Source organism: Oryzias latipes, chromosome 9, assembly GCF_002234675.1.
Source record: "Oryzias latipes chromosome 9, ASM223467v1".
Lineage (NCBI taxonomy): Eukaryota > Metazoa > Chordata > Actinopteri > Beloniformes > Adrianichthyidae > Oryzias > Oryzias latipes.
Genome location: NC_019867.2, coordinates 10,886,678 through 10,907,528, shown reverse-complemented (window position 1 = coordinate 10,907,528; position 20,851 = coordinate 10,886,678). Strand labels below are relative to the sequence as shown.

At 37.6% G+C, this 20,851-nt stretch overlaps 1 protein-coding gene across 2 annotated transcripts in view; it reads right to left on the bottom strand.

Annotated features, from left to right (window-relative positions):
• Positions 1-20,851, bottom strand: part of ntrk2 (neurotrophic receptor tyrosine kinase 2) — an 82,939-nt gene that overhangs the window by 8,036 nt on the left and 54,052 nt on the right. The window contains exons 15-18 of one of the 2 annotated variants that reach the window (XM_020705849.1): positions 17,819-17,949; positions 13,782-13,954; positions 13,523-13,678; positions 13,205-13,295 (exon numbers count right to left, since the gene is read on the bottom strand). In XM_020705849.1, coding sequence (XP_020561508.1) covers positions 13,205-13,295; positions 13,523-13,678; positions 13,782-13,954; positions 17,819-17,949 — 551 coding nt within the window. The remainder of the gene's footprint in view (positions 1-13,204; positions 13,296-13,522; positions 13,679-13,781; positions 13,955-17,818; positions 17,950-20,851) is intronic. The other variant, XM_020705850.2, reaches the window with a different exon arrangement.

Sequence of the window (20,851 nt, the reverse complement as noted above, 5' to 3'; positions counted from 1 at the left end):
CAGCCTAAAATGTAAATACAATTTTGTGGGTGGGGCACTATGTGGACATCTGTTGGCAGTGGTGTCCAAGTGCCCTCCCACCAAAAGATGCTACATGTCTGATTAAAACCAAAGTTGGGGATTGTGGAACCAAATCAACCCAGCAACCAAGGGGGGAGGTTCCACTCCCATCAGGTAAATGACGGTGAAGGTTCTCAATTATTCAGGTGATTTTTTTTCTTGGAACGTGTTAATACACATCCAAGTGGCTTCATCAGACAACATCAGGTGGATGAAGAGTAGACTGCATGGGTGACCAGAACCACCCATGAGCGTTCAAACTGTGAAACACTTGAGATTTTGTCCCAACCAAGGAGTTCCAATCCAACCAAAAATCGACAGTCCCACAAACCAGATTTAATTTATGTCTATGAATGAATATTAAAGACTAACCTTTTCCTGAAGTTCTGCATTTCACAGAAAGCTTTTACATTTAAATGTCAAAAACGTAACTACTTAATACTGTTGTTAAGGTTTATTGAGGCACAGTACAGTTCAGACCCTTTACTAGTATAGCTTACCACTGTTCTTCCAAGTTTTCCAAATTTAAGCCCTCTTCTACATCCCTCACATCTGGTGTCCCACAAGGCTCAGTTTTGGGACCTTTATTGTTCATTTTATATCTATTGCCTTTACAGGACATTTTAAGTTCTTGTAACGATGTTTCTTGTCATTTTTATGCTGATGATATTCAGCTTTATGTGTCTTTTAAACCACAGGATGTTTTAAAATACAGATTTTACGCAGGTGTCTGGATTCAGTCAAGAGTTGGATGAATGATAATTTTCTCCAACTAAATGAAGCTAAAACTGATGTTCTAGTCTGTGCTCCTGACTGTTGCCTCCCCCAGAGATTACAGTGGCTTGGTCCTCTTGCTTCCTTTATCAATATGATTTTTATCTTGAAAGGTGCTATACAAATAAAGTTTATTATTATTATTATTATTCTGTCTATTTTCAAATGGGTTGCCTTGCTTCAAACTCACCACTAATTAACCTTAAACTAACTACAGTAAACCCTTGTTTATCGCGGGGGTTACGTTCCAAAAAGAACCCGTGATAGGCAAAATCCGTGAAGTAGAAACCTCTATTTTTTTAACAATTATTATACAATTAAATACTCTGTTATATATTGAAAAGAAGAACAAACCATTTTACAGGCTCAAACATTTGTTTCACAAATCAAAGTACTTTAAAAACGGTTTTTTTTCAACAAATAACTTCTGTACAGTACTGTCAAATAATAATTTTAATCATCAATGTGAACAGAAGGCTTCAAATCGCGGAGATTAGCCCCGCCCACCGCGACCCGAGAGTAATTGAATTAAACGGGAGAAAATTTAAAATGATCATGAAAAAAATACAAAGTACAAACGGACAAATAGTGGCTCAGGTGTATTTCAATGCTCTTCAGTCTGAGAAGCTGCAGTGTTTTCTCCTTCTCAAGCCCGCGGTGCAGCTGTGTGTGTTTGTTCGGAGAAGAACATAGTGATTGACAGTTGTTGTCGCTCTTTTTCTATGGGTTTTAGAGAAACAGGAAATTGCAAGATGATTTGCATGTACGTAATTTGGAAAGCTGATTTACGTATGTGTACATATTAAACTGCAACATTATTGACGCGCAGGTAGAGAAGAAGCGGAGTGACTTTTTTAGCCAATCAGAATGCAGAACACAATGCACGATGCAAATCCGTGAAGTAGCGAAACCGTGAAAAGTAAACCGTGATATAGCAAGGGATCACTGTATTCCTTATGAAAGAAGCAAGATTTTGGATCTAATGGTAATAAAAAAATGTACTTTTTCAATTTATTTACCTAATTCTACATACTGAGATCTTCCTACCAACTCTATTTCTTACATAGTACTCGTCTGAGCTTGAATCTACCAGACAATCTGCACAAGGTTGAATCTAACAGATAGCACTATCCATTCTTTGAGGTTTATGCCCATTATTAACAGCTTGACACTCACGCTTTTCATGTGTGTGTGTTAGACAGTGGATTATTTAATGGAGTCATAAAGTGTGTGCAGTCACATAGATACCCATCAAGTTCACTTTAATGTCTAGGGAAAAATATTTGCCTGCATCTCTGCAGCTTGACTCTTTGTATCCAGGCTTTTGTTGTCTGCTCATGCTGCGTCTTTTATGGTATATTCAAACAAACACTGAGAACAGACAGTCCTAGACTTCTTTTAATGTTCTGGTCTTGCAGTATTTCTTTCCTGCATTTGCATAAGTCTAGTTTTTTTTTTTCCCCTGTCAAAAATGTTAAAAGTGCTGTTAATATTCACAACACAAATGACTAGAGGTTGCTGACTCAGCAGGTAATAATTGTATTATGATGGCATTTATTTTTTATTTTTTGCTGCTTAAGTGTTGACAGCTCAGTATGCATTCATTGTAACCTCCAAATAGTAAAAATACAGTGGGGAATTGGAAGAGCATTGAACTGCTTTATTATAGTAATTGTGCTAACTTTTGTTCAGCATATTTTGCTTCAAATGAAATTACTTCCGCAGTCCCCATGTTTGCTGTAATATGAGGTTAAAACAAAGTTACTAATAAAGTAAACTGTATACTGGAAGATTATTATAACAAAGGCCAGTGATTGTGTAAGCTCCGAGGACAAAATCAAGAAAACCTTTAGGGAGGTAAAAGAGGGGAGCAAAATATCAAAATCCAAAATTATTTGGTAAAGTCACTGAACAGTTTACAACTGGCTTTTATCACTTATATGCTTTAGTACGTTTAGCTACTAGTTTAAAAACTCTACTCAGATCTCTTTGTTGATTTGATCAGAATTCACAGCACTGATAGCTCCCACTGAAGGAGATCGCATTTCTCATGTTTTGACCTTTTCGGCAGTGGCGCCACCGCACTAGCTACTATAAACTGTGGTAGCATTGGTTATGCATTTCATCCCAAATGCACAGCCTGCATATGAGGGGCCGTATAAGACATTATTTATTCTGAACCATTCACATTCATACATTCTTGCTCTCACATTCATATATACTCTCTTTCGCATACATATACTCTCTTACGCATACATATATTCTCACTTGCACATACATATATTCTCACTTGCACTTACATGTATTCTCACTTGCGCATCCATATATTCTCTGTCTCGCATGCATATATATTACCTTACACATACATACATTCTCACTCTCATTGTCACTCTTAAAAAAGAATATATGGATGTGAAAGACGAGTATATATGTGCGTGTGAGGAAAAGTATATATATGCGTGTGAGAGAGGAGTATGCATGAAAAGGAAGTGACTTTGCATGAAAAGGAAGTGACTTTGCATGAAAAGGAAGTGACTTTGCATGAAAAGGAAGGCAGATGATTTTTCGTGCTCTGATTGGACGAGAGGCCGCCACCTCCCATTTTGAACAGACGCTAACATGAACTAACACTTCTTTACCAAATTTAAAAAAGATCTGGACATAAACTGTTCATTCTGTCATTCCTCACCAGAAACTGTGCCTTATCTTTTTTGGTATTGCTCCTTCACTCAACTATTTTGGAAAGATGTGATACATTTTGTAAGAACTCATCTATGTGTAGATTATAGATTATTTTATGAGCATATTATTTTTGGATATTTTACACAAGAGAAACTTAATGCAGATAAAATATATGTAGTTAATTTACTCATAATTATGGCTAAACACTTTATACACAAGTGTAAATATTCCAACAAAAAACCAGTGTTTTATGTTTTTCAGAAAGAAATGGTGTTGTATGTGAACAGTATAAAATCCTCCACTAACAAAAAGCTGTCAGAACAGTTGACACATGGTCTCTCCTGAAACTTTAACAGATTCCTTTGCCTTTATTATTTTTGTTTTATTTTTGCATAACCAGTTTTACATAGTTATTATTATGTTTTTTTTTGTTTTGTTCATTCTCCTGGCAAACGTGAAGATTGTATTTTGCACAGTGTGGAGTTTTGTTTCTGGTATTTTGTATGTGCAATATTTGTTAATAAAGTTAAAAAAAAAAAAAGAAGGAGCCACGAGGGTCCTGCAGCAGCCCATCGGAACCTTAACAAATATTTTATCTTCACCTCACCGTTGCCTTTTTTAAGACATGTCAGCTGGTTTTCCCACATTTATATGTAGTTATGGAAAACAAGAGGAATTTGTTTTAATGTAAATGCGTGTTCCTGCGTCTACAGGAAGTGTTGCCCATAATTCACGCTCCCTCCGGTGGTTGGTATTTGAGACATTCCTTTGTGTCTTTAGAGATGCAGACAGATTTGTGACCACTTGAGGTGAAGATAAAATATTTCTTAAGATTCCGATGGCCTGCTGCAGGACCCCCGTGGCTCCTTCTTGGTAGTTCATGTTAGCGTCTGTTCAAAATGGGAGGTGGCGGCCTCTCGTCCAATCAGAGCACGAGAAATCATCTGCCTTCCTTTTCATGCAAAGTCACTTCCTTTTCATGCAAAGTCACTTCCTTTTCATGCAAAGTCACTTCCTTTTCATGCATACTCCTCTCTCACACGCATATATATACTTTTCCTCACACGCACATATATACTCGTCTTTCACATCCATATATTCTTTTTTAAGAGTGACAATGAGAGTGAGAATGTATGTATGTGTAAGGTAATATATATGCATGCGAGACAGAGAATATATGGATGCGCAAGTGAGAATACATGAAAGTGCAAGTGAGAATATATGTATGTGCAAGTGAGAATATATGTATGCGTAAGAGAGTATATGTATGCGAAATAGAGTAAATATGAATGTGAGAGCAAGAATGTATGAATGTGAATGGTTCAGAATAAATAATGTCTTATACGGCCCCTCATACCTGCAGGCGGCAAGTTGCTCTGATCACCTGAACCTGCCCACACCCCCTCCCCTCCCTGCTGCCTTTGTATGCGCTGCGACATCTGTAGCCCAAATTTGCATTCCTGAGTATTTCTTTGTTCAAATAGATTTGAATCAGGAGCAGTTGAAAAAATGCTGTGTTTAAATGTGTTTAAAAGCACTTATAGCAGTGACATAAAACCTACAATCAGCAGGTAGAAGCAGAAATTAGACCTTGAGATGTGTTCCAGAAAACACAGGTTTTTAAAAAAGTGGCTAAAATTTTGACTAAATTCTATCTAACTAAAAAGAATTACTGCTTTTCAAAAAAAATATAATTTATCTTTTATTAGACTCTTCTGTGCTGTCTAAACTTTTCACTTTTTTTTATTCGTTGGGATTTTTTTGCATTGTCAAAAATAAATATGGCAGCTCTTGGTAAGATTTTTATGTTTTAATTTTTTCTTCTTTTTTTTACTTTAATGGACAGCTATTGATTAAAAAAAAACAGACTTCACTGACAGGTTTGCAGTAAAAATGACCTTTGCTGGGTCAGTTGTTGCTTGATATGTGAATGTTATTCCTTTCTGCTCTATTGATAGCTTTCTGACAGCACAATGGTGCATCCAGACCTGCTTATATCCATTAGTCTTTTTGTTTTATTCATCATGGCTGATCATTTCCCCTGATGGTTTAAAATATTAATAGTGGGCTCTTGACCAGCTGAACTACACATCTTTTTCCTTGTTAACTGTGTGTGTGTGGGTAGGTGTGTGTCTGTTTGTGTGTCAGAATAGGTTTGCTGTGAAAATAAGTGAAGCAGGGAAGGGCAACCTTTTCAAAAAAGCCTCAGTGGGGCAAAAATAAAACACAAACATGAAAGGAAATCTATCAAAGACAATGTAAAAAAAATATTGTGAGTAAATATTCTTATTGTTGGGCATCTTTGCATTTTTTTCCATCCACAGCTCATGCACTGTTTTCTTTACAATTTAAGCAGGTTTGGTCTCTGTCTTTCTTTCCTTGAGTTATTGCTCTCTTATTTTGAATCGCTCAGCCTGCAGGTCTGATCCTGTACCACAATCTCATAAATATGAATTACTTTAGCTAGAGCACAGCCTTGTTAAAGGAGAGCCTTGATAAAAATGTTGGAAAATAAAGAAGAGGAAGGATGAGAGCTCTTTATTGTGACCTCCCAAAGGCTGTGGTATCCATGGCAACTGCCCTGGTTGCAGTATCGTAGAATGTGACGTAGAGCGGTCTTATGTCATTGACCCAACCTACTCTGTTACCCACAAAAAAATGCACCACCTTGATCAACCTCCGTGTTGCCATGGTAGCTAAAACTATTGTGGAAAATGCAGCTGTCTGCTGCTGCAGTGAAAAGTTATAAGACCTGTTCAGCATCTTTGGAGGTTGGAGCTTTACCAGCTTTTAATGGAAGACGCTGGTCACCCCCTCTATAACTGCTTTAGAACTGTATTACTAAAACATACTTAATTGTTGTAAAATCTGTTGGATAAAGTTCCACATAGGAAGAATGTAAGAAAATCACAAGTATCTGTAACGCAATGGAGACAGTAGGTATCCTGTAGGGATGTTTTCACATCACAACTGAAGGCACAGAAGTGGCTTGATGTAAATCTTTAAAGGAAGCTTGTAATTCATTCCACATATGGGAGAACACGACAAAGCAGTTATAGTTACACTCAACACATTATCAAATCATTGAGCAAAAAGGAAAAGAACTGTTGATGTTTGGTTTATTTCTTGTGTCAATAACGAATCAACAGAAACGTCTGTGTTGCTAATATTTGTCTTCAAATCATCATTCTTATAGAAGATACACATTCTGAGATGTAATCACTGTAAACTAGCTCCCACATTGGAAAATAAATCAAAGAGACCAGAAATTTTGACTTTTTCTAAAAAACGTAAGCACACTTCTTATCGTTGTTATGGTTACAGTGGTTTAAAAGCCTTTGTAAATGGTGTGCTGGTGTTCCTTCAAAAAAAACAAAAACATCCACTGCTAGGTAAATACTAGATTTCAAAAGCTTGTATTACCATCTATAAAAAGCCTTCTGTTATCTCCAGCTTCACCTTTTTTGTCCAAACATGGTCACTGCTTACGCCAAAATAATTAGGATGACCTTTTCCCAGCAGTGACGCCAATAAATTACTATATTATCTGAACTCAGACTGTATTTGGAACCGTTATCGTAAGGAGGAAAGCTATAACCGTGTTGAAATGTCTCACTAGACAGGAAACAATTATATACCTACAATTGCATGAGGAAAAGGAAGGTGATAAAAAGTAAGCATCTAAGCTGACTTCTGGACATAAAGGTTTTTCATCTTGATGGCCTTCTGGATCATGTGGGTTTAGGTCCAAGTCATTCTCTGTCTCTCATCTGAGCCAGACTGGCAGTTCTGTGAACACCTAAAAAGAAGGTGGCATTTTCAGAAATGCTAAGAAATCAATTACAATTCTTCCACTTGGTCGTCCGGGAAGCAGAACGTCTGATATTTTATGCAAATCTCATTGGCATGGCAACCAGGGGAAGTTTGCACAGAACACATCAATGTGGCAACTCCAATAAAAAAAATATATTTTCTTAAAAAGGTGATGAAGTAGTGTTGTTTAATGAGAAGCTATGAATCAGAAGATGAAAGATTTGTTGGTAATGAATTAATCTGTTGGGAAGAAATTGCATCTTAGTTCAGATTCTAGACTGGCAACTAGAGACACCTTGATTCCACCTTGATTTACACTCACTGGCTACTTTATTAGGCATGCCTGTCCAACTGCAAATTCCTATTCAGCCAATCACATGGCAGCAGCTCAATGCATTTAGGCATGTTGACATGGCCAAGATGATCTGTTCCAGTTCAAGCTGAGCATCAGAATGGGGAAGAAAGGTGAGTTAAGTAACTTTGCATGTGACATGGTTGTTGGTACAAGACGGGCTGGTATTTCAGAAACTGTTGATCTATTTTCACACACAACCATCTCAAGGGTTTAGAATAGCCACAAAAAAAAGAGAAAATATTAGAAAAATCTTGCCTGGTCTGATAAGTCTCCATATCTGCTGTGACATTTGGATGGTAGGGTCAGAATTTGGCATCAACAACATGAAAGCATGGATCCATCTTGCCTTGTATTAACAGTTCAGGTTGGTGGTGTGATGGTGTTGGGAATATTTGCTTGGCACACTTGGGCCCATTAGTAACATCTTAGTACCAGCTGATAAGGTGACATGTCATGAGGCTGGAACCAACTCAGACTGGTCTCTTGAACATGACAATGAGTTCACTGGACTCAAACGGCCTCCACAGTCACCAGATCTCAACCATAATGATCACCTTTGTGACGCGGTGAAACAGGAGATTGGTATCATGGATGTGCAGCCGACAAGTCTGCAGCCACTGCGTGATGCTGTCATGTCAATATGGACCAAACTCTCTGGGGAATGTTTCTAGTACCTTGTTATATGCCTCCAAGGATTAAGACAGATCTGAAGGCAAAAGGGGCTCTAACATGGTACCAGTAAGGCGTCCCTAATAAAGTGGCCGGTGATTGTATATGTGCATGACTAGGCGTCAGAGGGTTAAAAAGGAATTTAGCCAGTAAGTTCTCAAACAAACAAAATGTGGAAAAAATGTTTTTCCTGCCGTGATGGTACTTATTTTCATCTAGAAATGGTTGTAGTTCTCCACTGAAACTACACAACTCCAACAGCAAGTCGAGCCCCACCCACACCCACACACTAAAAAACGTCTGCATTGTGAGGCTCCCAGTTTGATTCAAAGCACCATGTCTGTCAGGTTCATTGTATAACAGCACTGAATGACGTCACTGCAGCCCCTTCAGTCCAAAGCTTCTATTTCTACAAACACACACATGCTAGGTGGGGGGTGAGCTCTAGATCCCCTATGACTCATTTCTGCTTGCGTCTGACGCAAGAGACTGGGTCCCCACATACCTTCCCACGGATGCACAACACACACATTGACATGCACAGATAAACACCTCAATCTCCACTGGATGCCTAAAAAAATTGCCCTCACCCCGTTTCTCTCTAGTGAAATGCCGTTTTCTTCTTCTGAGTAATTATTTTCCTTTTGTTCTCTCTGATACACCCAACTGTGTCTTTAAACCTGGATCCTGTAGGATGTCTTCCCTACAATCCTTTTACCTCCACCTCCCTCTAGACTCCCACCTCATCACAGCTTGAGTAGGATAAATGTTATTGCCTTTTCTCCCGCTTTGTATATTCACTTGTGTCTTGTTTTCTCCATGCCTGGCAAGGCATTCCACTTCTTTTCTCTCCTCCTTAGCTTCTTCTGCCTCCCTTTTCCCTTTTTTCTTTTAGCTCTCTGCCTTCATCTTGCCTCCATGTCTTTCTCTCTCCCCCTGTCTTTCTCCTCCATACTGCTCCAGCATACTAAACAGAAGTTCTCTTATTACTTTTCTTCCTGAGAAACACTGGATTGAGCGCTAAGGCTCACCAGCGCTCCTCTCCCTCGTTGCCATAACTACAGCCTCAGCACTTAGCTTTATTGAGGACGGGTGAACGGAAGGAGGAGGAGGAGCGAAGAGGTTGTTCAATGTCGTCACACAGCAACAGTACAGAAAAAAAAGCCTTTAAGAAGACCTTAATCTCCACAGTGCATTTATTTGCCGTTTATAATCTGTTAGTCCTAAATTAATCTTAAAAGTGTCGCCATGGAATCTGCTTTGGTGTCTTTTATTACAACAGCTTGTCTTCAGAGACTCATGCCATCTGTATAACACAGTAAAATAGAAGCACGAATATGCCAACTCCTGGATGATTCATCTAAACTTTCTCTGCCAAACTCCATGCATTTCTGCATCATTCTTTCTATTGTCTTTTCTTTCACTTCTGTTATGAAATGTTCTAACAAAGTTACAAATAATTACAAGCAGTGATTAAGAAAGACTTTTGTCATTAGTGTGTGATAAATACATCAGTTGCTTCAGTGCATTATCTTTTTTCATCTCTCTGACAGTCATTATTTATGCCAAAAAGGGTTGTTTTTTTCTTGCCACTGAGTGACTGCTGGTCCCTCCTTCCCCGCTACTGCGTCCTCTTCTGAAGTATTTGTCACTGTCAGTCATGTCAGCATGTCACAGTGCATGGGGGAGAGGGCTGGAAAGATGGACAGTCACTATCTATCAGTCAACACAATTTATTAGGATTTGGCCTTTTGAGACGGTGACAGATAACTGTACAATATAAGAGGCACTACTAAAAAAATCATGTAAGCTGACTCTGATTTATCTTGATAGGTAAAATATTCCCATGAAGGAGCACATACACAAAGCTTCACTAACATTTGTTTTTCACTAATGTAGCCCACCAAATTACTTTTAAAGACTGATAAAAGTTGTGTTTTGGGTGTTTTTAACATGTTCTTGTGGCATTTTCTTTTCTCATGATGGAGGACATTTATAAAAAAAATAAAAAAATGGAAACTTGCAAAAAGCTGGTAGCTGTGACGTAGAAGCTACTATGCAAGCCTCAAGCTCCCTGATTCACTCCATTCTGATGCGTCCACTTGCAGACAAATAGATCCATTTAAGTATTCTTTTTCCTCTTCTGGGGCCTCATTTATAAAACTTTGCGTAGGATTTGCGTCAGAAGTGGCGTACGGATGAAACATAGGACGTGCGTACGCACAGAAATATTCGGATTTATAAAACTGTGCGCACGCACATCCTACGCATCTTTCCCTTAATAAATCACAACCAATTCTAAATGCAGCGCAGCTTTTGCGGCTTTATGACACGCCCATAGTTGCCCATAAATAGTCCGTGAAACGCCCACAAATGAATATTCATTGATTGCGAAACCATGGCACACACCGAGAGGAAATGAAAAAAACGTAACTTCACTCAATGTGAAGTAGAAGTTATCGTTGGCGAGGTGGAAAAGAGGAGAAAAGTGTTGTTTGGAGGGCACAGTGTGGGCATTACTAATGCCTAAAAGCCACGTGAGTGGCAGACGCCGTTAATGCTTTAGCCTCACAACCTCGGACCGTGGTTAAATAAAAAAGAAATGATCGGACATCAAAGTCGAGGCAAAAACACGTCTGGCGCTGCATCGTCAGAGTGTGCCTGCCACGGAATCCCGGGAATCCCTTAGTGGAGTGGTTACTGAGGCGCAGGGGGACGCCGACGCGCCAGATGCACCGGGTGACACACCCCCCACCCCCAAAAGCCCGCAGAGGTCCAACAGGACAGCTCGAGGAAGTCGGAACCGGCTCATAAGCCACTCGTCCTCGTTTGCCAGCAAGTCTTCTTGCTGTCGTTCACTCCGAATTCTTCCATTTGCCACTTCTTCTAAGAGCGCAAGATCAGCCATTGTGCGTCATTACGCATTGTGATGGGGCATTTTATTTCCCTCCATTTAATTGCATCTGACAAGCTGCAGATGTCGGTAATAATCGACATGGAAATGGGAAATTGTTCAGTGCAAATGTAATTTCTTGTTGCTTTCTGAATGGTTGAGACATACGCCATACATTGTTTTATCAAAAATAAAACAAACTAAAGGCATATGCATGAATACCATAATTCCGTAGCTTATGAAGAAATGTTTTACTATGAAAACAACTTTCCCTAGTGGACAATTAATGCATCTCTCTCTATCTATCCATCTGTCTGTCTGATTGCACCTATATCTGCTCCGCCAGACGGACACATTAACGAGAATATCAGTTTTGTATATTATTTCGTTCTGTTAACTATATTATTTATGTGGATGAATTGCACAACATGCCAATATTGCAGAACATGTTTCACTTTTCTTTTTGCAAATATGTGTTCATTTGAATTTCTGTTGTAATTTTCGTTTGATTTTTTTTTATTTGTTTCACTGCTGATCGATCAAACGGGTGTTCGTGTAGGCTGTTAATTATAAGACTTGCTTTGTGAAGTCTTCATGTTATTTCTGAGAGGCAGGATTGTCACTTTCACGTGTTTCTTCCATCTGCCGACGGTGTCGCCGTTTCTCATTTCATCCGTTTTTGTGCGTACGCCTGGGTCAGAGCTTGCGTGAAGGGCCGCAAATTTTCCCGTCAAGTTTGCTTTTTATAAATCTCAACTATTGCGTAGAGAGTGGCGTACGCCTTCTTTTGTGCGTATGCAACGTTTATAAATGAGGCCCCTGAGCTGGCATCTGTCTCCAAACTGTACCGCTGGATAGCTCGCCATTTTTGTTGCATGTTAATGCTAGATTGGAGTTGTGAGGGGCTGTAAGGTAGCGAGAGGTCATGTAAACAGAGGGATGATGGGAATTGGGAGTGGGCTTCGTCCACGCCAACAGTCCCGCTGACAACTCAGAGGCCTATTTCTAATGAACTCCTGCCTTTTTTTTAGAAACTATGTCCTAGAAAAGGACACAGGTTTTTGATTTTGGGTAAAAATGGCACAATCATACTTAAAAGACCACTGGACAGCGTTTTATAATTGGGCAAACGATGATCGATCTGACTGGGATTTTAAAAGGTGCCTCCCACCAAACTTCAATAGTAGGCCAGTGAAAATGCAAAATACTGTGCATAATTATGAATTTTAATCATGCACAGTAAGAAAAATTGAAAACAAATAGTAATGAGTTAAATTAGTACTTTGTGTGTCATTCAGACCACGTGTTTTTAGTTTTTAATAAAAAAAAATGGTGAAAAAGCTGCAGCTGTTAGTTGGTTAGAGATCAGGCTCAACTTTTTTAGGGATGGTGTCTTTGTCCAAAAATTGTTTTACCCACAGAGCTTTTTTCTTAAAAATAAGAGTTTATAGCTAGTATAACTTTAGTTTTTCATAGATTTAGTTTTTATAGTGATTCTAGCAAAGAGGCTTCAAATAAAACAGCTATTCTCCCCTTTTTTCTTGCGAGATTTGCTCTAATTGCCAAGTCTCATTTCTGTTGAAAATTGCTTTTTTTTTCTGTGATGCTGATAAAAAGGCTTGACTCTTTTGTTTGGTCAAAATCCGTGCAGGAGTAAATGTTTGAAAAATTACACCTACTGCTTTTTCTTTGTCACAAAATGAGGAAAAACAGTTTTAAGTGTGGCATGCATGTGCGTACGAAACCTTTCAGTGCTAGAGGCTGATTTGTGTTTTTCTTTCTCCAAACAGCACTACCTTAAGGCTCGGCTTTACAATATTTTCCATCACAATGAATGTCACAGTTAAAGGTGACTGTGGCAACATCAGATTACTTAACTCACCACAACATGCATTACTGTGAATAGTCTGGGAGGAACTCATGCAGGAGGGAGGATTAGTAATTATATGGACACATACACATACCCTGTAGTAGTCAGTGCTGTAGACATCTCTGGACATCCCAAAATCTCCAATTTTTACCAGCAGGTTCTCACCCACCAAGCAATTCCTTTTAGACAAAAAAATGCATAAATAAAGCTCTGTTTAATGCTAAGAACAAATCATTCTGGTAAAATCAAGTACAATTTTTATTTTTTTGGTTACGCTACATATTATTTAACTTAAACATACAGAAAATATATACAAAATATACAGATATTTTAAAGATTTCATGATAAAAGCCAACTTTGACAGTAAGCCTCTGATAGACATGCAGTTATAGAGCAGATAACACACCTTGTGGCTAAGTCACGGTGGACAAAGTGCTGTGATGCCAGGTAGACCATTCCAGAAGCTATCTGCTGAGCGATGTGCAGCATCTGAGACTGGGTCAGTTCTACTGGTCTTGTAGTCTGGCCTTCTGCCATCAGCACTGCATCTGGTCCGTGAGCCCTGTCAGGGACCAGGTGGATGTTTCCCATTTTTAATGTCACCAATATTTTTTTTACTTTTAAATATAAAGACGGTTATTAGAATAATTATTTTTAAAACATGCCTGAGGAACTTGTTTAAGTCTCCATGTTTCATGTACTCAAACACCATGATGAGGGGGTCGCTTTCCACGCAGACTCCATAAAACGTGACAATGTGTTCATGCTGCAGGTTGGTCAACAGCTCTGCTTCTCTGTGAAAATCCTTCCTTGCATTTTCACTGGCCTCTTTGAGTGTCTGTAAATATAAACACACATACACACAAGACGTTTTAATAAAGTGACAAATGAAACACTCCCACATTATGCGGCATGCAAGATTGCACATTAGTCATTTTCAAAGTGGATCCAGCCTCATCTTATTCATTTGGTTGATGGCCACTGTTAAAAGAATTTCTTGCCCTATAAAAGCTGGTCAGCCTAATGCGCACTGTGTCATGTTTTATATAAATGTAAGAAACTCTGAAGCAGTGCATTGTTTATGTGCGTTTTAATTCTTGAATTAGTTTTTGCCTCCTCTTTTCTAAATCCGGAACTTCGTCAGGGAGATTGTGCGACATATGTATCCACAGCAGAGACAGGAAAACTATTTGCATCCAAAACAGACAGACTTGAAGGAAAAGACATTGATGCAGGATCTGCATTATTTTCCCATCTATCAAAGAAAATATAGAACTTTCCTTTTGCCCTACATGAATATTTTATTGTATTCCTAAAGCATGTGACATGGATATACAGGAATATCTAACCTTATATGTGTGTATATTTATCACTCTGTTTGTGCAGCACCAACACAAAGCAGAAGCTCTGATTACAATTACAAATCCTTAAAGCAAGGAGTCCCAAAAAAGAAAAAAATACATCTTCGGAAGAAATGAATAACTTGTGATCCTTAAGAATGCTGAGAAGCCTGAAAATGAGACTAAATTCATCCACCACACAGCCGGTAATGTAAAAGTTCTTGGTCATGTACATTACAGACTGTAATGTAATACTGTTTCAAGATGATGTGGAGGACTGCAGCAGAATGGAGGCTCTCACTCAGTTTGAAATGCGATCTTAAGCATCTTTGGCTGAGAAATCCTTTTCTTCAGCTTGTTTGTTTCTGGTTCATTCCAAATGATTATTACAGAGATTTTTTTTTTCATTTATGACTGATATGATGACAGGAATTACTGATAACTGCATTTGTATATAAAGATAAGCTGTAAAGAATATCTTGCCATTATCTAAAAAGCTAGCACTAAGATTTATATTCGGTGTCGAACTTCAAACACAAACTGGTTAATGTTTGAATTATGTTATTTTCTTTTTGCTTTAAATTAGTCATTAACTTGAATCATATTTTGGAAGTTAAACTAACATGCCACAAAATGAATCAACAAAAATCTTATTATTTATTTAGTCTTAATTCTTCTGATTAAGGCAAACAACTGAGGGTTGATCAAGAAAACAAACTTGTGAAAATAAAGGATACGCTTTCATTTGTGGACCTAATCATACAACTGCATCAGATAACCATCGAAAAACCATCTGACTCAGGGTGCTGAGCCAAGCATCTAAATGATGATCATGCAGAGACTCTCCTGTAAGGCAGAACTATGCAGGACTGGCTCACTGAACTCAAAGCTGCTTTATTTCCCAGGCCAAAAACCATATCATTACACTGTTAGTCATCCAGCCTGAGCACATTCAGGTCCTTGTACAAATAAAAAGCAATCAATAACCTCTAGATCTGAATTGCAGGGACTCGTTTACAGAGCGAACATTATTTTAAGTGCTCAGTGTTTATGATTGATGCGACAGAGGTATGTAAATATGCTGTTTTTATGTGGATATGCATATTTTTATGTATATGCACACGCATTACTGTGTGCATTTGATCGATTGCACATCATTGTTTAATATACAGTAACAGCAAAAACGGGTTTTCTGTGTAATGGATGACTGGGTGATTGATAGTCGACTTCCAAGCAAAGGTCATTAAGCTGTCATGGTGAGTGCAGAGTGTTGTAATGGTACACAATGAGGAGCAAGTTCCAGTAATGTTGTATGCATGACAGAGTGCTATGTAAGTACAGTGTAGAATCATTAAATATGTGGTTCGGATAATGAAGCAGGCTGGATACTCAAAGACCAGTTAGTGCCTTGAATGACAGTTCTGCTGCTGATGTGTGACTGTGGGGATATGGAAACAATGAAAGGAACTGCAATTTCTAAACCACGTCACATGACTGCACACAATTTACAGAATTTGACAAGCAGTTAAACATGGGGTGACTTGAAGAAGCAAAATTTATTATTTAAATTTAAATTCCTGTCAGCTGGAAAAATGTCATTCTTGATTTTTGGGTGAACATTCAAAAAAAAAAAAGATTAAAAATTGAACAAACAAAGCTGAATTTTGGCTGGCATTGTACATCAGTAGGTGGTTTGGTGCTGACCTGGAAGGAAATCCGAACAGGAAATCCATAAAAAAAAGAAGGAGGAGGATTTAGAAAATGAAGTTGAGCCAGAATGATGAGTCAGAAAAGAGGCAGAAAGAAAATACTGCAGGTGGGAGCTTGGAGGTGTGAAAGGTAGAGGAGGTGGGGGCAAAGGAGAGCAAAACTGTAGGGGGTTTGTTACAGGTCATGTATTGTTAATGAGCAGTTCTTTGCCATTCAGCTCCAGTTTCACTGCAGACCAGCAGAGAGTAGCAGCCAGGATGGGGAGACTGATGTTCAGATAGATGCGACAGGAGGATGCTCCCTAGGAAGCCATTCAATTTGATCCCGGAAGTCAGCGGTTTTTGAATGTAATCCCACCTTTCTTCTTGCAGAGAAACCACTAAATGGAGTGACTTTCTAATCATAGCAAAGGAAATGGAAGTGAAAGAGATTCAATAGAATAGAGCACCAGTGCCATGTAAGGATATTGTTTCAACAATGGCACATTCACTATAATCATATATTTAAGAAATAAAACACTTACAGCAAATTGTTCAACCTTTTCTAGTATAAGAATTTGAATGAAAAAAAAGTGTAAAAAGGCACATGTAGACAGAGAATGTGCATATACTGTATGTCCTCAATAAACAAATAAATTATAAAATGGCCTTTAATTACATAAAATACCTTTCAAGTAGTTTCCTGTTTTTATCAGATAATTTCTTAGAAGTAAATAAAGTTTATGAAAGTAGACCTTTTTTTTAAATTTTATGTTGTTGTTTTTTTAGTTAAATAGTATCCTGCAAAGGACTGGAAAACTGTCCAGAGCGTTCCCGCCTTAGCCCTACTGTGAATGATATCTATATGGACAAAAATATGGACAAAAAAAGTTTGCAACATTTCTAAAAATGACTTAGTACTCCTTGTCTTCCTGCTTCTAAAATGACTAATTTGCACATTTCATTATGGATGACAGCAAAGTAACCTTATGTCCCAGGTTATCTGAACTCTGTAAGCCCTAAAAAGTTGAAATGTATGATAGGGGTTGTTGAAGAAGTTAGCATAATTGTTTCTGCAACCAGTAGGTAGAATGTATGTTTGATCCTCTTTTCGGATGAAGTGTTACATTGAATTCTCTGTCAAAAATGCTATAGAGTTGTACCTTGGCTGTGAAGGATGGCAGGATTGTTTCTATTTCCCAGTGGATAAATATAGCAGGTAGCAGTGGATGCAGTTTATTTTTTCTGAGAAAAACAAAAGCTACTGTGAATGTTTTTTTTTTGTTGTGACTTGCAGAAGTTTGAGAAAGAAAAAAAACTACAGTGTGTCTTCGCCTGTTGTATCTTTGTTTGTAATAAAAAAAGTGTAACCATATATTCATATGTGAAAGTATAGTTTGGAGGAATAGTGTCAGCATTAATAATTAAGCATTAGCCAAGCTTTAGGTGTACATCCAGCACTGGAAAATTATTGTTTTGTGCAGCAAGGTGACAATCATTTAACAATAAATGTGAGTATATTAAACTAGTGTAATAAATCAAAACTTATGTAAAAAACAAATGCTTCATAGACTTAAAAAAGCATGGATGTCAGCCCCTTTTAGCTTTTCTTATTTGAAAAAGACTTCTGTGCAAAACTGACATACAAAACGGACATTCAGATTTTTAGATTACCTTGACAGCCACCAGTATCTTCTCCTGGTCAGGTGAAAGGTTGTAACATTCAGCCAAAAATACTTTTCCAAATGCTCCTTCTCCAAGTTCTCTCTTCAGCACGATGTTGTGCCTCTTTATGTGCTGTACGACTGAACAAGTAAAAACAGAGGAAGTCATTTAAATGTTGGGGATTTGGGTCAGAAACACTGCTGCAATCATAAAATCTGTTTAGTATGCGTACATAAAACAATGTACAGTCATATAGTGTTAAGCAGAATTTGTGTGTGTGTGTACATGCATACATGTGTATGAGTATGTGGTCCTACCCTTCAAAGAAAATAAAATTTGCTGGCCATAACTCCAAACCAACATGATTTAAGCTTTAAAAGAATTTAAAACAAGAAAGCAAAAAAGTAAGAATTTGGATTGTGGTACTCAAACCTGAAATTTATTTGACTGATCGATTACTTTTTGACTCTTAACAAGTCACACACTTATAATTAACTCGTTATAGTTGCATTTCCCTGATTCTTATCGTACTGACAGCTGAGATAAAAAAATTTCAGAATTTGTAGACTTATTTCAAGCCAATTTTTTAAAAATCATTTATATGCAAATATCGAAAAAAACAGCAACGTATTTATCCACTGTTGTGCTGTGTAAGGCATGAGGAGATAACAGTTAATGCTGCCAGAATATATTACAATCTTTGAGCCTTTTTTGAGTATAATGCAATATATAACCTTTGTTGTGCTTTTTTTAATGTTAACTTAGTGTTTATAATTACCAAAAAGAGTGAATAAACCCTGAAAAAGTGTGCACTCAATCATCCCTAAATGCCCTTCACAAGAGAAAATATATTCAAAAATCCCTAAAGTGCTGCAATCAACCTTTTTTTAGACTGTATTATTTCTGTGAATTACACGTTTATTAAAAGATACGGGGGTTGTGTAATATATGACTGTTCCTCTCTTACCAGCTCTCAATTAGGCGTGAAGGACAAGAGCAACATTTTGTATCCAAAGTGTGTTTTTTAATTCCTTGGCTAAAGATAACAAATGGAAATTGTTTTCTATGCCCTTTTAAAAGTCTCTCTCCCTTTCCTCTTGTTTTCTCTTGTTTTTTGTGTGTCTCTTTATTAAAAAGAAAAACCTTTTTCATTTAGCTTTTACAGTAAAAAGCATGTCTTTGTTAGATGAATGTGTGTCATCTCTTCCTGCTGTCTGCTCGGTTGGATCAGAGTCGACAACGATGATTTCTGTTGCTAAGTAATATGACTCCGAGGCAGCCGATTTCAACAAAATCTGTCTTCCTCCCAACGTTAATGACAAAAGCCTTTCTTCTACAGAGAGATTAACTTCATCATGTCCTTGCTTCAACCCTGAATAAGCTTTTACTCTTTATTTTGAGCCAGATGTGCTATGCCTGCCATTTTAAAATTACTTTAAATCAAGACAAAAAGGTACATTTGTGATAAGGCACAAAAGAGGTACACTATTTTAAAAGAGGAAGTTAACATCTCATCCACTTAAAATGTTAACCTTGAAGCCCGACTGGACTTCTAGAAAGGTATGCTAACCCCACAATGTTCAGACAAAAAGCAAAATCCAAGGAAACATTTTTTAACACAGATGGCCTCAATTTGATCATAATAATAACAATAAGGTACTTCGAATTTTTCTATCTCAAAGAAGATGGGCTGATAGATTTGGTGATTTCAGAATCAATAAATGCTTGTTGTGATTTTGCAAATATCACGGCAGCATGTAGCTGCTAGCCTGTGTTACATTACCAGGTAGGAGGTGCTAAAGATGGATTCCCAGAAACAACAACAATGTTTTGTTTGAATAATATATGTCTTGCATTTAAGCTTACTGCTTTATGCAGTCAGTCATGCATTTCTCAAGCACAAATTGAAATGGATGTAAGTGAATGTTGTGAAATTAACAGCTCAACAAACATATAATTGGACTAAAGTTGTTTTTTTTTGCTATTTGACTTTCTGAAAGTTCATTTGTTTCATTCAGTTAACACGTTAGTTCATGTTTTTTCATAATTACCCTCAAAATGTCAGCTTACACAAGTAAGACCCAAAAGAAACCGTTTTTTATGCATGAAAGACAGCTTTTTACAAAGTGCCTCTTGTAAATCGACATGATTGTAATTACAATTTAATGAAACCACAGAATTGCTGTTGTTTGGAACAAAGTAAAACGAGACTTTCCTGCACCTTGTGCATAAAACAGAATGAACATTTCCACATTTTACATTGTTTTCATATTTTAATGACACGCTGCATTTGCGTGATAGAGATGCAAGAAGCCATGCAACATTTAAGCTACATTTTTTTTGATAAAATAAAAATGGTTTCAACATGACAACGCCTTTGATTTTCTGTCTATTTGTTTTGGAGAAAAGCTAATTTTGAGATAATATAGAACAGATTGTGTTGCCATAAACCTTTTAAATTAGGGTTCAAATAATCATGTTTCCCTAATTCTGACTTTCTTTGACAGAAATTTCCTTCTGAGAATCAATTTCAACATCATACTGTCACTAAAACAAGTACCCAGTATATTAAATGTAATCTGAATGTGAAAGAAGAAGTTGTCATTTAAAAAGTGACTAGAAAAGCCTCAGATCCAGCAACAGAGGGCTGCAGATCTCCAGCAACTCCCTGTGCAACAACACAACACATTAAACTCGCATTCCCTCAAGACTGCTGCTCACCATTTATACAGCAAATTACCTCACCACACCATTTCCTACTGCAGTTGTGTAAGTATTCATCCATGAAAAGCTTTGCACCACTTGTCCTTAATTAACACCCTCAAATAGCAAGTAAATTGATATGTGCAGAGCAACGCTTCCTCTATTCCTTTGTTTTGTTTTTCCTTCTTTTGGCAAAAAGATTTGTTGGTTCCCACGTGATTTGGGTTTTTTGTGAACAGTGTCATGCTTTATTGCAAGATTTCTCAACATATAAATAAGAGAGAATGACGCATGATTTAAGACAATCTTTCAACGTAATTATTCTTTTTTTTCTTACAA